The 17554-nt window shown below is 36.8% G+C and overlaps 1 protein-coding gene across 1 annotated transcript in view; it reads right to left on the bottom strand.

The window, feature by feature from the left end:
- cdh20.L (cadherin 20 L homeolog) overlaps positions 1–17201 on the bottom strand; it is a gene marked incomplete at its 5' end in the record, with an annotated part of 44967 nt that extends 27766 nt beyond the window's left edge. Inside the window, 5 exon segments of the mRNA NM_001137582.1 lie at positions 195–382; positions 1106–1273; positions 9337–9456; positions 11026–11320; positions 16854–17201. Coding sequence (NP_001131054.1) covers positions 195–382; positions 1106–1273; positions 9337–9456; positions 11026–11320; positions 16854–17078 — 996 coding nt within the window.
- Between the last annotated feature and the right edge of the window lie 353 nt (positions 17202–17554).

The following is a 17554-nucleotide window of genomic DNA, read 5'->3' as shown; positions in this document are numbered from 1 at the left end:
TGTTTTTTCTCCTCAAATTGAATCGTGTCCATGAATTTTCATGTGATAAACCATGCGTGAACTTTTTCTAACTTAATTGAATCTGGCCCATAATGGGAGAAACATAACTATTACACAGATGAAAGGAATCATCTATAAGTAGGTTTATACATTTCTGCCAACAAACTAAAAGACATAATAGAAATAGTGATTACTTTTTTAACTGTGATAACTCCAACTTGGTTACTGGGATCTGTAACAATATCAAATACTTCAAATTCATCCCCATCGATAATGTTGTACTTCATTTCCGCATTGACTCCTTCATCAAGGTCCATAGCCAGAACTCTGCCAACAGTGGAATTGATTAGCAAAGACTCCAAAACACTCATTTGATAGTGTTCTGTAAACATATAAGAAGAGGCAAAACATTATTACTGGAAATATATAAAAAAGACAAATAAGGGATTTCAGAAAGGATGGGCAACTTCGTTTTTATTGATTTCACAGGACTGTCATATCACAAATGGTGCACAATAATGGAGTATATCTGGTGTATGCACATTTATGCATGTGCTTTTACATATAAAATTGTCTTGCAACTGGAATCTTGGCAAAATTTGAAATACTACAGCTTTATAAATATGCTTAGTTTTTAAATAAATGGTGTAAATGTAAGAAAGCAGTCAGGCAGTGCCTGACGCTTTGTGGATTACACTCCATACAGACAGAAGGGCCCATTTAAAATGGCAGGTGCAGTATACAAAGCGCATTTTTGTGTGCATTTTTTTTTTACAGTCCAGTGTTTTTTTCCACATAATTGCTCCCATAAGGAGCAAATATGCTTAGTGCAGTTGTGTGTGATGTGTTAAAAATGCACACTAGTGCTGATGATTTCTTAAGTTTGGATGTTGTTTTTTGTGGCGTTCTGCATTAAAATTACTTGTGCACCCATTTGTTCTTTGGGTGCAAGTACCTTTAATGATGCTGTTAATTCACACAATGACTGCATCAAAATGTGTGCAATTACAACTGCATTTGTGCTTCTCAAATGAGTCTCAGAATTTCTTATATAATGTAAATCCAAATAAACCAGGGAAGTGTCAATAATATTACATATACTTACTCTGAGGGAATCTGGGAGGATTATCATTCACATCACTAAGAGTAACATTGACAGTAGTAGTTCCAGCCAAGCCCCCCAGTTGTCCACCCATATCTTTGGCTTGGATAATCACTTCATAGTAGTCTCTTGATTCTCTGTCCATGTTTGTTAAAGCTGTTCTAATTATACCTATGAGAAAGATGGAAATTTAGAAACATGTCTCAGATTGTTAAAACCAATCATAATATATATAGAGTAATTGTATTTTGAAAGGCAATGGGAGCCTGGTTGAGTGTGCATGCATTTTCATCCATGTAGAAATTAACAGGAATACCAAATTATGACCATAGATGGCAGCATAACTTTATGTAAACCATCCACAACAAAGCTGTTCCTGTAATTAGTGCCTGTCTCTGAACTGCTTGAATGGTTATCACTGAAAAGAGGATTTCACTATCTCTCATAACTTCAACCTCCTCATAGGATATCTCCCCTAAGATCCACAGGTTTTTTTTGTACCGTCTTTCCTTGTTTTGTACAAGAATTTAAATCTACTTTATACATTGACATCTTGGGCTTAAGAGAATTTCAATTAGAAGTGTGTATGATTAGAAGAACATGAAGTTTGCATTCTACTATAAAATATTGATGCTTAAAGAGAGGCAAATACTACAGTATTACATTATTCTGTTTTTGGTGTGTGTGATTGCCCCCTAGTGCCCCTGGCTTTGTAACCTAGCTGTCATGGGAAGCCACAGTGGCACCCGGAGGTTCACGGTAATCAGCCTGAGTGGTGAGGAGGACAGGAGCAGTTCAGATTTTGCTGGGGTCCTGTAAAGCTTTATTTTCGGTACAGTATTACAAATATTTTTACTCCTGACAGTTATATATGAGGTGACATGTAATAACAGTTGCTAATTCCTTTGCAGGTCTAGTAACCCACAGCAACCAATTGCAAGCTTGTTTTTCAAACAGCAGGCAACAATGCTACCTGCTGATTGGTTACTATGGGTACTCAAGATTTGTACCCTTTCCTGTGGGCACAAAGCCATATAAAGCAACAGTAGCTACTAAAGTCATTCTCAGTCAAATACAGACATACCGTATACAGTCATTGTACGGCAAAGTAATGCATGGTGGCCACAATTTGAAATGCCCACAACAAATGCCCCTTAAACAGGGATTTTAAAATGTCCTTGTAGGCAGATGCATAATGCATGTGTTCCCAAACCTACCCTATGCAGGTGCTGATGATTTACATGAATAGATTTACAATGACAGGTATAGGATCTGTTATATACTTGGGACCTGGGCAAGGGCGATCCTCAAGAATGGCTGGCTGCTGCCCCCCTTGCACTCACCTTTTTGAAGCCGGAGAGGGTCCTGGCAGGGCTTTATTTAAGTCCGATGATGCCCTAGGCATCAGCTAAACACGGCACTATGTTGTGCATGCTGACATCACACGCCATGTGCGCTGTCACGCATGGTGCACACTGACATCACGCGTGGTGCACTCTGACGTCACATGACATATTCAGCAGAAGTAACGTCAGTATCCCGTGTGCGTGGCATCACTTCCGCATTCTTCCTCTGCCCCACTACGGAAATCCTTACCTAAGGAAATCCGTGGTGGAGAGGGTTTAAACAAACCCCAAAAAATAGGCACCCCTATATATAAATACGGCCCTGGGTCCAGGGGGGGGGCCCGGAGGGGTCTATGACGCTAGTGCAGTGGAAACCAGAGATTTAGCCCTTAAAGTTACCAGGAGCTGTATTTTTCTGTCCCTGGTAAACAGTGGGGCATTGCCACTCAAGGCGAGTTTCTCAACTCATCTCATTGGCGCAGTGGACCTGGGATTATCAATATTAGGGATCTTTTAGTAATAGACATCATCATACCATAAGTCTGCTAAAAATTATTTAAACATTAAATAAACCCAATAGGATTGTTTTACCACCAATATGGCTTAGTTACCATCAAGTACAAGGTACTGTTTTTTTATTACAGTGTAAAGGGAAATCATACATTTATTGTTGCTCTTCTCCAATCAGTTGTTGCTGCTTTCAATCTTTAGCAATAATTGCAGTCTTATTAAATTGTGGATGAATAATTCATCTCATAATGAATCATAATATTAAAAAAACTTCAGATATGAATTCATTAAAAAAAACGGATCAATGCCTTTTTTTCCCCCAGTAATCTGAGCTATCATTCAGAGGAATACTTCAATGTTTTGCATCTAGAGGGCACTGTGTTAAAGGTAACAGCAAGCCACAGTCTACCTGAATGTGTTGTAGCATGTTTTAGATTTACTCAATATACTGTTGATGAAACAGTGGCAAATCGAGTAACATATAGGAAGGGTGTTCAAAGTCATTTCACCTTACATGTCAGGAGAGAAATAGTAGTTGGTTTAGGTTTGAAGATTTTAATAGCTTGCCTTTTACGTTCTGCCTTTTCTGGCTAAACTTTGACTTGAGTGCAGACTATGAATCTTTCTCATTTTCCTGTCAATGATTCAGTAACATGCAGTTTGACAGGGGAAGGCTTAAACCCCCATATCAAGATGTGCAATGAACCACTGCATATGGAATGAAAAAAATTAACTTCATTATACTTAAGTATCATACATCTACTGTACATAGATTATGTATACGTTTTGTATGATGCCTGGTACAATGCAAAATCCAAATTTCAGGCTGTCAATCAGGGGTGTCTATGGCTGTAACATCAGGACACACAGCTGGAACTCTTGCCAGGGTAATGATTTGATGTTTAATTCAAAATAAATAAATGGACCTGGGTTAAATGCCTATTTTTTAAGGTTTCTGGGTGCAATTCTGATCACTGCCAACCCTAGTCATTGCCTGAATACTGAATCCATAGTATACAGCAGTGTTGAGCTTCACCTGTTCTTCTATAGGCAGTGTGGCCCTGAAAGTGGCTTTGGAAAGTTCAAAGTTTTTAATTTTTAAACAGTGCGGACATCAAATATTTACATTCCGCCAAAATAATACAGATGTGTTTATCAAGTAGTTTTTCTTATTATAACTAACGGTCAGTCAGTGGTAGCTTATTCTTCCAAAGCCTAAACACCACCCCAGTGACCTAGTTTGAATCCCACAGTAACTGGGTGCATGAGCATGAAATTTCGCATGCTTTTCAAGTCAGCAGCAAACACAAAGTTATTTGACTCACAAGCTGATTTGTTAGATTAATGCAGTTTGGCCACACATACATTTATGTGGCCACATTTTCTAATATTTGTCCAGCTGCGAAATCAGTACATTTTTAATGTATATTTTAATATAAAATACAGGTTTATTGGTCTTACACACCCACATATGCTTACATATTCAAGTACTGTAAAACTGTCATGACGTGTGTGTTAATCTTATGCTAACAAGTAAAAATCACAATATATGTCTATTACAGATTACACTGTGTTACTGTCTCTCTGTTGTCATCAATGAAAATATTACAATAAGAAGTCAATCATTTAATATGGAAGTTTTGCATTTGTTGTTCTCATTAGTTTGCATATTTCCTAATATTACCTTTCTCTTGTTTTTCATGCAGGATGTAGCTTGCAAAATATATTTAAGTACATAGAATATTACAAACCATCATACATTTTAATATGCCTACACAAAACTGAAACACTAAACATTATCCTGCAGTAATGTTTGAAATTGCCAAATGCAACATCTGTTCTAGCTCAGCTAGAAAGCCTAGAGATCAGAACATCTTTGCAATATATAATTGTACATATAATAAAAATGAATATTTTCTAGAGAAAGACTGAGACTCACTGAGAATCAGTCTATGCATACCTTTAAATATGTATATATACATATACTGTATATTTTCAAAATGGACTGGCACTCCAGATATTTTCAAATCAACGATTTATTGAAACATTACTCGTGTATCCAGCGTTTCGGTCCCTCATTGAGGCGTTTATCAGATCCATTTTCAAAATTGTACTCAACACTTGACCAAGCACCAACAAGTGAATTGAGGAGCAAGAGTGCGGGTACTTTCAAAACCATTATATATATATATATATATATATATATATATATATATATATATATATATATATATATATCATTTACTGTATATATACACACAGTATATATGTACTTTTTTGCAACAACAATGAAACTAAAGAAGCAGTGTGAGTTTCTATCTATTAGCATTAAGTAAGAAAGTTTACGCCTCAGGACAGTACTCAGTTATATCATTAGGTAAAGATTTGACTCTCTAAGCAACAGTAGCATGCTTTTTTAGGATTGAATGTCCATCTACTCCTGAACTTATTGTGACACTGACTCTTTTGATTTAGGCATTTAGATAATGGTTTACTTGCACAAAGGAGAGAAAATAATGATATCAAGACTGTAAATTGGCTTGTGATCGAGCTGCTAAGATATATTTGTTTTGTAGAGAACAAAGCGTAGCATTGCTTGGAACCTGACAGACCTGCAGCTCATGCCCTGAGCAAAACATTATCCAATAATCGTTATTCCCACCAAGCACACACACCTTGCATAATAAAGTTTACCCTGCATTTAAGTCTACCAGCTTCCAGGCACAACTCGTGCACAATAGGTTGAATCCCCACAAGGTAGCTAAAAAACATTCCAGAAGGTTGCATACTGCAGCATTTAGATGCAGGTGGTTAATAGTATTGCACTGTATCTTATGTAAATGAAGTCAAGGCTTCAATGGTGCAATTGAGTTACCAATTCAATGCATGTATCTACAATGATTGCCGTGTAAATATTTCCTTCCAATAACTTTGAATGCATGCCTCTAAGTCACATTAATACTTGGTTCCTCTAGATAACAATAATATTTATGCCTTTTATATTTCCTAGTGGCATTTCCTAGATAGTCCCATATGATTCCTGTTCACATGCTTAGTAGCCATACATTTTATAATGGTTTGTGGAAGCTATTCCCTGAAACACATGTTAATCCATAACTGACTGGCAATATATATACTTTAATAATGGGACAGGGGAGATTAATTATCCAAGCATGTAATTTAAGGAATTTCTCACATGAATAAAGGGCGGATGCAGCCTCCCACTAATCAAATCTGTCAAGTGACCACTGCACAATGCTCAGAGCTACAGCTAAGTCACTGACTGCTAAACCACTGCACATATAGGGCTCTGGGTTCCTGCTGAAGAAAAGGCTAGAAGCTCAGTGTTTTCTGGTAAATTTCTCCTTTTCATGATTGCTATACCAGGTTTCAATAAAAATTTCTAAACTTTGTAATGGTCATGGGCTTGAAGAGTATACACGAACCATATGCCAAATAGAAGAACTATTAAATAACCCCTATGGGGTCCCTGTGAATGATGACCTCTCTCAGCTTATTTCTCTGGATGTCTTAAACTGTCCATAAATGTAAAGATCTGTTCCTTTGGTGAGGTCCCCATTGATCTATCCACCTTAAGGTGAGAAATATTAGACTGAAATGATCATGAGCACATGCCATAACCACCATCAACCCCCTGAATCATTACTCCGTAGGAGCATTCCTTTGACTAAATTCATAGAATATAATTTTGGCATAAAGTGTGGATTAACTCTGTTGTAGGCACTATTATACATCATAAATACCCATAGAATACAATATAGTTTCACTCAAGAGGAATATGCTGTGCTTATATTTATGCTAATTGTGCTGATCCATCACAATATAAAGAGAACATATCAAAGATGGTATACTGACCCTTAGAAAGAGCAGTAGTAGTAGTAGTAATAGTAGTAGACTAGCTCCCTGACAGGAATTAAAAAAATAAAACTGTTGCCACAGTTGGTCACAAAATTGGAAATGTGCCAGTTTAGCCTAGCCTAGTGCAGCCTTAACTTATACATTAATAGCCACACTGCAGCACTGTGGTTCCACTACATCCATGTGTCTACTAAGCTCATCCCACAACCCAACATCACATACAAAACTTGTAGCTTCAGCCCACTTAATAATTATTCCTCCTTCCCCATACCCTGAAAACTTATCCAGGAGACAAAAAACAACAAAGATTTTCTAAAATAGACACTAATGTACAGATAGATATCTATTTCAGGAAATTCAAGGGATAAATATCAGTTTCCATGCAGGTATTCTGTGTGTAAACTTTCCCTGCATAAGGCTTGGTGCAGTAACTAAAAGCGAACAACAATTGTATCAGATTTGGAACTGGATACAGACAAAAGTCAGTACTAATTAACTCATGCCCAACATAGGTTTATCAAGTAAAATCACAAAAATATCTGTTAATAAAAAACAAACCGACAAAATGAGTGATGACAAGTATGTAGTGCTTTGGTTTAATTTACTTTTACTTCACTATTTTGAACATATACTTATAAGAGCCTAAGGATGTTTCTGTAGAATATATGCTGACCTTAAATACCACATCTATGAAATTGGCTCTTATTAGTTGTTATGGCAACAGCAGAATGTAATTTTCTTTGAAATCCAACAAAGAACATAGAAAGAGTCAAAATAGACAAAATGTATGCAATGTATAGACCAGTACTATACGGCCCATTTTACATGAAAATTGCTCATGACAAGTCTGAGCAAAGACAGTAAATGTAATCAAGGAACAAATAATCTATATGTATGTACTGTATAGTATTTATGTGATGCTGTCCTTTTTGTAAATCATTAGGGGACACATTTACTTAGCTCGAGTAAAGGAATAGAATAAAAAAAACTTTCGAATGGTTTTTTTGGCTACTTTGACCATCGAATTGGCTACCTCGACCTTCGACTATGACTTCAACTTCGAATTGAATGATTCAAAATAAAAATCGTTTGTTCGACTATTCTATAGTCGAAGTACTGTCTCTTTAAAAAAAACTTGACCCCCTACTTCGTCACCTAAAACCTACCGAACCTCAATGTTAGCCTATGGGGAAGGTCCCCATAGGCTTTCTTAGCTTTTTTTGGTCGAAGAAAAATCGTTCGTTCGACTATTCGATAGTCGAAGTACTGTCTCTTTAAAAAAAAAACTTGACCCCCTATTTCATCACCTAAAACCTACCGAACCTCAATGTTAGCCTATGGGGAAGGTCCCCATAGGCTTTCTTAGCTTTTTTTGGTCGAAGAAAAATCGTTCGATCGATGAATTAAAATACTTTGATTCGAAGGATTTAATCGTTCGATCAAACGAATTGCGGTAAATCCTTCGACATTCGAAGTCGAAAGATTTAACTTCGACAGTCGAATATCGAGGGTTGATTAACTCTCGATATTTGACCCTATGTAAATGTGCCCCTGGGTGTTTGATTCTAATAGCACCACATTTACAGCATCAGTAGAAAGGGGTCCATCATGAATCAGGCTGCAATTGTGTGAAATGGGGCAACCCAACCCCAAGGGATGTTCTAGAAACTTGGGCCTGGGCTTGTCACATATGTGGCCTATAACCATTCCATTTCAACTTAGGTCTGACCCTTGGTTACTTAGCAGCCAATAGAAGCTATTGTGCAAGACGCCCACTTGGAGAAGTTTTATCAAATTACTTTTGCAGCTGCTCCCTCCCTTCAAGATTTCCTCAGTGAGGGTCCTAAGGGAATATAAATAAAACATCTATGGTATTAGTGTCTCCAAAAGTAAAGCGGTTACTCACCACAGGGGGGAAGTGGCCCAGGTGCACCGCACTGAGCCCTCAGCACAGGGAGCGGAAAAATTGAAAACCAATTAGGAGCAGGCACTCAATGAAGGCAAACTTCCACCAGGGCAACAGTTCAAAGTGAAGAAAGTTTATTGTGTCCACAGCCTTACGCGTTTCGTGTCATAAACACTTAATCATAGGCTCATTCCCCTAAGGGAATATAACCAATAAATGCAGCCTAAAACAGACCTAAAGTCTAATGGACCCTGCACAGCTTGCGGCATAACATTCCCAGTACTGATAAAAATAATGTAAGCCTTTGAAGTGCTGTTATTCAAAGCATTTTCAAAAGAATCTGTTGACGTTGGAAAAAAGGCTTCTAATTTTTTAATTTCGATAAGTAAATCCAAAAAGCTTTAATTTTTAAAGATAATTAATGATATTAACACTTTAAACTCTACAGAAGCTTTATTAATTGAGTTATTGAGCATTTTTTAAATAATATAAAAAATGCAAATTCGCGGGCAGAACTAGAGGATTACAAACTGATTAAAAAGTAGAAATCATGAAGATGTGATAATAACAAACATGTTGGCCTTATTAAATACCTGTTTTAGAATCCACAGAGAAATATGGCTGTCCTTGCAAAATGCTGTACACAACCCTCGCGCTGCTTCCATAAGTAGGATCATCTGCATCTGTTGCTGACACCTGGATAATAGAGGTACCTGACAAAAATAGAAAATATTGACCTTCTGAAATTAATAGCTGAGAATCTAATTTCGCCTCTTCCATTTTAAAAAAAAAATCTTGCAAAGTTTGCATAATGACAACCACACTAACTATTTAACCACCTGTCAGTGGAAGATTAATTGCCACGCGCAGCTTCCATTCCACTAATGTATCCTAACAATATAATGAAGAAACCATTTTTAGAGATAAGCTGCACAAGGCTGTTAATGTTTCTCTGTCCCTTTATATATTGGATTTAGCACTCATAGCCGATATGATAGCTGTTTTAGCCACCTGTTCTCTATTCTAAGAATGACTTTAATTTTGTTCTATAATTTGGCAGTTGTTTTTATATATAATTGAGGAATGAACATAAATTTTCTTTTATCGTTTCCTTAATGAAGCTCTTCTGTAACAAAATCTGAATTCTGACATAAAATTACAGCTTTATGTGCCAGACATGGAAATAGGGTGTACCTGGCCAAAAGCCCAAAACAAATGATTCTAAAACACTCTTTGTTTACAACATACAGCAGGGCAATTGGGAATGCTCAGAAGTGTAAATTAGAGTTGTTATCAAACCCTTAAAAGTTAAGAGTAAAGTGTATTAAGAGTAAGTGTATAAGTGTACTCTTCAGTATTGTAAGAAAACCTACCTGCCCTGGTGGTCTAGTGGGGCGGCGGGGACACCCGATGCGCCGCCATAGGCGGGGACGCTCGCCACGTGGTTCTCTTCCGGCGCCATCTTGCCTGCCTTAGGGCGCGCGCGGCGCGCCTGTGTATTGTTTATAGGCGCAAACATACTGGCGTGTTTACGCCAGCGCGTTTTGGCGCAAATTCTGTCCCCTATAAAAGGCCCATTCTGACTGCAGACAGATGCCCGTGATAGAATCTTGATTCTAGTGGTTCCTCAAGCCTTGTGCTGTCTGTTCCTGTAAAGTTTTATCTGTTATTCCGGTTTTGATCCCTGCCTGTTCCTGACAATTCTGATATCCGAACTCTGACTTTTGCCTGCATCTCGACTACTCTTTCTGCCTGATCCCTTCTGTTTAATTACCCGGTTTTGACCCTTGCCTGCCTGACAATTCTTGATATCTGCCTGCCTTGACCCAGCCTGTCTGACGATTCTCTTGCCTGCTCCATTTGTACCGTGACCTTTGGCCCAAAAGACTCTGCTAACAGTAGTGTCCCTTTGCCAGCCAGAACATCTCGCCTTGCACCTCTCATTAAGTCCAGGTGGCACCCAAGTAAGTTGAGGGCTCCTCCCGAAGCCCAACGGTGGTCACACTACTGGTGAAGCCGAGCCGAGACCAGGGTGCTTGGCACTTGTTCTGGTATTGGGTGCCGCTCGTGACAAGTATTTCCATTTGATGCTTACATTTTTGGAAATTGTTTCAGCTGATTCCCACACTGTAATGCAGGAAGATAAAGAAATAACTCTTTTGGTGCACACAGTATGTTGGGTGAGAGAATGACACTTTTAAGGCTACAGAGAGGGTACACCAAGATGATACGGAGAAGTTTAGGATTTATTTCTCCAATTTTCATTAAGATTGTTGTCTTACCCACTGGTGACATTTCTGGCACTGAAGCAGTGTAGGGACCATCTAGGAACTTGGGTTCATTGTCATTTATATCCTGAATCTTGACAATGAACTCTGATTCTGGCTCCATAGGCCTGGTAGTCCTTCTGTCCAGAGCCTGTGCTTTGAGGGTGTACTGAGATCTCTCCTCTCGATCCAGTCTTTGAATTGCATGAATATCACCTGTGGTTTCATCAATTGTAAACATAGTTCCTGCTCCATCACCTGAAAGGATGTATGTGATTGATCCTTCGCCTTTGTCCATATCAGAATGAAGCTATAACAGAGTAGTGCAAATGTAATAAACTTTTCTTGTGCAAAAGATTGCTAGCAATAACAGTGCAAATGAATAATAGTGTTACTTTTTACTTAATTCTTTAAGTAACACAGTAAGGATAGTATAACTCTTCTTTAATGCAGGCAGAATATGTGCAAACATTGGGAATTAGTGCAATTGTTAGAGCAAGTTTGAATATACTATAGCATTTTTTTAAGTCTCGTATACCGGTGTGGGTGGTTAAATCTTTGGAGAGGTCAGTCCAAAGGCTTAACCACCAGTAAGATTTCCCAGTAATTTTGTATTTGCTGTTTGTTTTATTTGAGATGTGTTGCTGGAGAGCATGTTTTGACTCATCAAATCAAAAACAGTTTTGCTGTGCAGTCAGTCATATAGCCTTCCAAGTCAGTTGACTAACATGTAATAATTTAACTGAATTAAATGTCACTCAGAATAACATGGAACACAAACTGACTGACACAAAAAAGTTAATTGATAATTAATTAGCAAATCATGCTGCTCCTGGTATGAGCTACATCATTTCTGTAACTATTGCTCTTAAGGGTGGTTATATCTGTGCTATAACATTCTATGCAGCATATACTATCATCAAATATATACTTCCACACAAATAATAGAAAATGGATTTCTTACGGCTTTTTATACCGAAATTAAATAGATGATATTGCCTTCTTCCTCCTTAGGATATGTCTCTAAGGAGTTTTTTGGTTTATATATTAAAGAGGTTGCATAATGCTGAGGTAACATCTCATATAATTTTAATGCAGAGTAAGATATGTGCTATTCCTTATAATACATAGGTTTTGCTGCAGGTTTTATTAATCAACTAACAAATATACATATTAAAGCATACAAAAACATATGAAACTAGATAGAATTAGAATAATAGACTTTAGGATCATGGTATTTTTTCTGTGACTGGAAATAACACATGAATAGTGTTATTATAAACACAATTGAAGGTTACAGATTACTTTTCAACCCACCACTTATGTGTATCTATTGTTGGTGCTCGATAAACACTTGCTAATAAAAACAATAAATGAGCATGGCTGCTTGATGATATTGAATTTTTACAGTGAATTGTTATAATTGGCTGATTGTGGTATCATCTTTATATTTCCAACCAAAATTATGCTGCTGAGTAATAATATGAATGCATCAATAATATTATTAGGTACATGCTGTTAAAAAAAATCTAGGAGCATAATAGATCTACATAAAAAAAAAACATACACATATATACACACATATTTATCATATTTATATATTACACCCACACACTACAGAATCTAGCATTTGAGAGGGGGTACCCTAGTGAATAATATAAGGATATTAGTCAGCGAAGGCATTATTTGACCATATAAAAGTGTGAGGATGAAGTATACGGTTGAGAGCTTTTATGACAAGAACTCCTAGGTAACTTCTAAAACTGCATTAGCTGATATATTATGCTAAATATAAACCCAATAGGATCAGTTATGCTGGCTGTGCACAGAGGAAAGGGCAGATGCCATTGTATGTGTGAAGATTTCCCAGTCAAGGGATGTTTAGTCTAGTCTTACTAAGAAACTGTCCCAATTGGTAGAGCTCTCCTACACCCACAAAAAATGCACACATACACAAATTCACATATATACGTATGGGCCCTGTTATCCAGAATGTTCAGAACTATTCCGGGGTTGGGGTTTCTGGATAACGGATCTTTCCATTATTAGGATCTTCGTATCTTAAGTCTACTGGAAAATCCTGTAACACTTAAAAAACCCAATATGCTGGTTTTACTTCCAATAAGGATTAATTATATCTTAGTTTGGATCAAGTAGAAGCTTCTGTTTTATCATTACAGAGAAAAAGGCAATAATTAAAAAAAATGGATTATTTGGATAAAAAGAAATCTATAGGAGAGCGAATTTCTGTATTTCAGGACTTTCTGGATAACTGGTTTCCAATACCGGTACAAGCATATGCAGAAAAACAAACACATTTTCCTCTTTACTCTCTGTTTAGTCACTGTCAGGACTTGAATACTATATTTGACCTCTGTTTACTTCCTCATAGCCCATTGTACCATGCACCTACTAACTAATTAGTAATTTACGGTTTGGACAGATCCAGAGCCCCTTTAATGTATCAGACAGGTGGCCCAGAAAATTGGTGACAGTGCTACTCTCAAATAGGTGAACATGAATATAATAAGGTGGCTCTTACAGAAATGCTGATGGAGATAATGGCAAATCCCTCATAAAGAAACAACATTCTGTACATACAAATTCCATTTAAGTTATCAGCTTTATATTAAAAACAACTGCAGTCAAGAGTATAGCAGATGAAATGTGTGATTGTGTGCCTGCTGTAACAATGGAACCTGGCCAAATATCCCCTTTTCCAATTTGTTAAGATAGTCATGCAAATGTCAACTGCATCATGGGATGGTCTGTCAAAACATATTCATGAGCTGACATAAATGTCCAGATGATTGGCCAGCTGAGTTCAACCAATAGGCATGTACAGCTAGCTTAAAGCTGGCCATAGATGTTGAGATTTTTAAAAGATCAGATTCTGATCGTGAGACCACGATCTTCTCAGAACGATCGTACGATCGTATGAATTTACCATCAACTAAAAAGACCAATTGGCCAGGAAAACAAAGGGGAGCTGCCTGCTTGGCCCTGCAAACATAGATAGATTGCTCTGGGAGTGACAAAGATTTTTTGACCTGGCCGATCAATTTCCTGACAGATGTCGGCCGAAGAATCGTAAGATGTACGATTGTTCGAATCCCACTAACAGCATGATAATTTCGAAGGATTGGTTGGGCTTCCCTAAAATCGGTCATTCGGCAAGAATGCTAGACGATGGAACTCAGGGATGGTTATTTATAAGGCCATAAACAAACTTACACTGTCATGGATAACATATATTTGTTGCATTGTTATCACTAGGGTAAAATAATCAGACATATACACACATTTTTCTTTTTAAAAAGGACACATAAAATTCTTACAAACAAATAAACAAAAGAGTCCATAGGTTGCAGTGTCTCTTAGCATGATTAAAGAAAGCAGCCCTATCCACTATAAAGGCTGTTGCTGAGCAATGTTCATTTTGCTATGCATTTTAATTTTTCTTTCTTCTAAACCTCAAATCTGGAATCTTTGGAGCATATATTATATGCCCCTTAGCGAGTTACAGAGCAGAAGTAATGCAGCAAACACATTTACCTAACACGTATTGCTCTGTGAATAGGGTAGTGTTCCCTTAACAAGTATATGATGCTTTGGTATGATTCCTGAAACACAAATGATATCAGACTTAAGCAAAATTTGGGGCTTGTTAAGCATTTTTTAGACCCACTTACATCGATAAGGGAGGGTTATGTTAATATATCTTAGATTTAGTTTGAAAGTCTCTGCACTTGACTATAACTAAGGCTGAGCTATGTGGGTAATTCAAAATCAACTGCCACTCCTTGCACAAATTAATTTTAATTGCAAAATAAATGTGTACGATCAACTGTGTACAAAGAGTATATATATAGATATATATCTATATATCTATATATATATATATATATATATATATATATATATATATATATATATATATATATATATATATATATATATATATACTTATGGTTATATTAACAATGTCAACATCTATTCAAATTCTACCTTTCCATGAGATTTGTAACATTTTTAAAGATTTTGCTACCACTGGGGTGGAATGTTTGCCAGGGATGAGGGGCATATGCCCTAATTTTAAGCACAAGTGTTCCAAGGTCAAGTAAAATGTACTGTTTTATTACTACAGTGAAAAAAATACTTTGTAAAAATTTTAATTATTTGGATAAAATTGAGTCTATGGGAGACGGCCTTTATGTAATTCAGAGCTTTCTGAATAAGGGGTTTCCGGATAAAAGATTCCATACCTGTATTATAAATATGAATGTACTCACAGTAACAGAAAGATGGTTGCAATTTAAAGATTCCTGAATTAAGTAGAAACCTTTTAATTGATAAAGTAAATGGCAACTTTAAACACAGAATCTTATAATACTAACGGTCTGTTTATACTGTACAAAAATATTACTTAAGAGATTATGGAGTTCCATTACAAGTACAACTGAACTGATATACTAACATAGTAGATGCTTAAAGGGGTTGTTTGCCTTTGAGTTAACTTTTAGTATTTAGACAATTTACAATTGGTTTTAATTTTTATTCATGTTTTTTCAGTTATTTAACTTTTTATTTAGTTTGCAATTTTAGTAATCTAGTTGATTGATGATTGATGAATAGAAAAGAACCTGAAAAGATAACCATAAATTTGTCATTACAGAGGATTTGTTTTTTAGATGCGGTCAGTGACCCCCCCCCCCATTTGAAAGCTGGAAAGAGTTAGAAGAAGAAGGCAAATTTAAAATCTTTTAAAATATTTATAATGAAGACCAACTTAGAAGTGGCCATTCTATGACATATTGAAAGTTAAAAGGAAAACCCCTTTCAATGTTCCAGTGAGGTTACCAAATGCTACAATTCTGCTACTAGTTAGAAAATAGAAGTGAAGATCTCATTGGTTACTATTGGTAACAACTCAAGTATCTTATTTGCTGGTGCTACACAAACAAGGTTTCTGTGCTAGCTATACAGTATACATTCCAGATTCAGAAGAAGCTTTGCTCTGATTTGTGTGTAGCCATACAAACTGCCTGTATCCCTGTCTATCTGTCTTGTGTGTATGTGTGTCTGTTTGTATATCTATAATTTCTGTATGATTTTCTCTCTGTCTGTTTATCTTGGAACATGAACAGAAGAAAGGCAAGTCATCACTGATATAAAGAAGATATTGTCATTTGCCCAGCCAGTGCATTTCAATTATATGCACAATGATGGACATAAGTAACCTGTAACATCTGCCTTTTTGAAAATTATTCTTGCTTTTATGCATTGCACTATACATCCATTTCTAGAGTCGGAAATGTCTGCAGTCTAATTTTGTGTGCTTGGGGCACAGGGAGATAGAGTTGTCTATGCTGACAGGAGGCTGATGCAAGGGTTGAATAGGGATTCCCTGCTGCTCAATATCTCAGTAAGCTGAGCCATGTAAAAGATTGGCTACATAAAAACCGCAACAGCACAGTTTTTACTTCCAGACAACACTATCCAAATGGGCTATTAGATTACTCATAGCAGTTGTTAAATAAGTACAAAGCATATAACAGGAATAACTAGGGCTCTGGATTTGCCATGCTGAATGTAGTTTGTAATCATAAAACTGCAGGATTACAGTATCTAAAGTCTGTTTTATTGCAAAACAGTGGCAAAAAAGCTAAAAGAATAGCAACAATCTCCCATGTCTTAAGGTGAAACTGATGTGAAGTCCTATTCCGATGCAAAGCCCTTAATGTGCATATTATTCCTGCCAGGTGTGTTTATGTGAAATTCCCATGCTAAACATAATGTTTCTTCTGCTTGATTCACTTTTTTAGCTATTTTAAGAAGCTTACCTTGCCGACATACAGAGGTTCTGTCCCTGTGTACTCTTCCAGAACAAAGAACTGGTTCCATACCCAACTTCTCTTTAGCCGGTGATGAAGCAACTGCCTGCTCTGTGAGTTGCCTGAATCTCTGATAAGTGGATGTGAAAATTCAAATACAGCGTTTGTCAGGTCCAATAGCACCATGTAGTATACAAGTGCGCAATGTCTGTGATAGCTCCTTTTACAGCTCATTCTGCCCAGTGTTTTCAATGAATCTTTATTTTTTCTTTTGATGAAACAACTTAATCACAGTGCTTGATGTTTAATAAATTTAAAAAAGTTGAAAGACATTTGATCTTGATATTGGCTTTGTTGGGACTGTAGATGAGATGACAGGTACCTGGGATGCTGAAAATAAAAGCATAAAGCAAACTTAAGTTTTTGACAGGATAATTATATTTTCTGCTACATAGCGTGAAGTCCTTTCTCCTAGGTAGCATAATAAAATATGAACAGTATGTTTAGGAACAAAGAGGCCTGTTATCTTCCTATATACAGCAAAGTACCCCAATAGGGGTTGTAGTTAGTAGGGAGGAATGCTTCACTTTGGTAACTTTGATTGCAACAGGGTTCCACTGTATTATTGATTTGCTAGAGTTAACAGCACGCTCTCGGAAATACAGTATTTATGATCTCAGAAGCTCTTTGAAACTGCTGAATATAAGCAT

Source organism: Xenopus laevis, chromosome 6L, assembly GCF_017654675.1.
Source record: "Xenopus laevis strain J_2021 chromosome 6L, Xenopus_laevis_v10.1, whole genome shotgun sequence".
Lineage (NCBI taxonomy): Eukaryota > Metazoa > Chordata > Amphibia > Anura > Pipidae > Xenopus > Xenopus laevis.
This window is presented reverse-complemented; position numbering and strand designations above follow the sequence as displayed.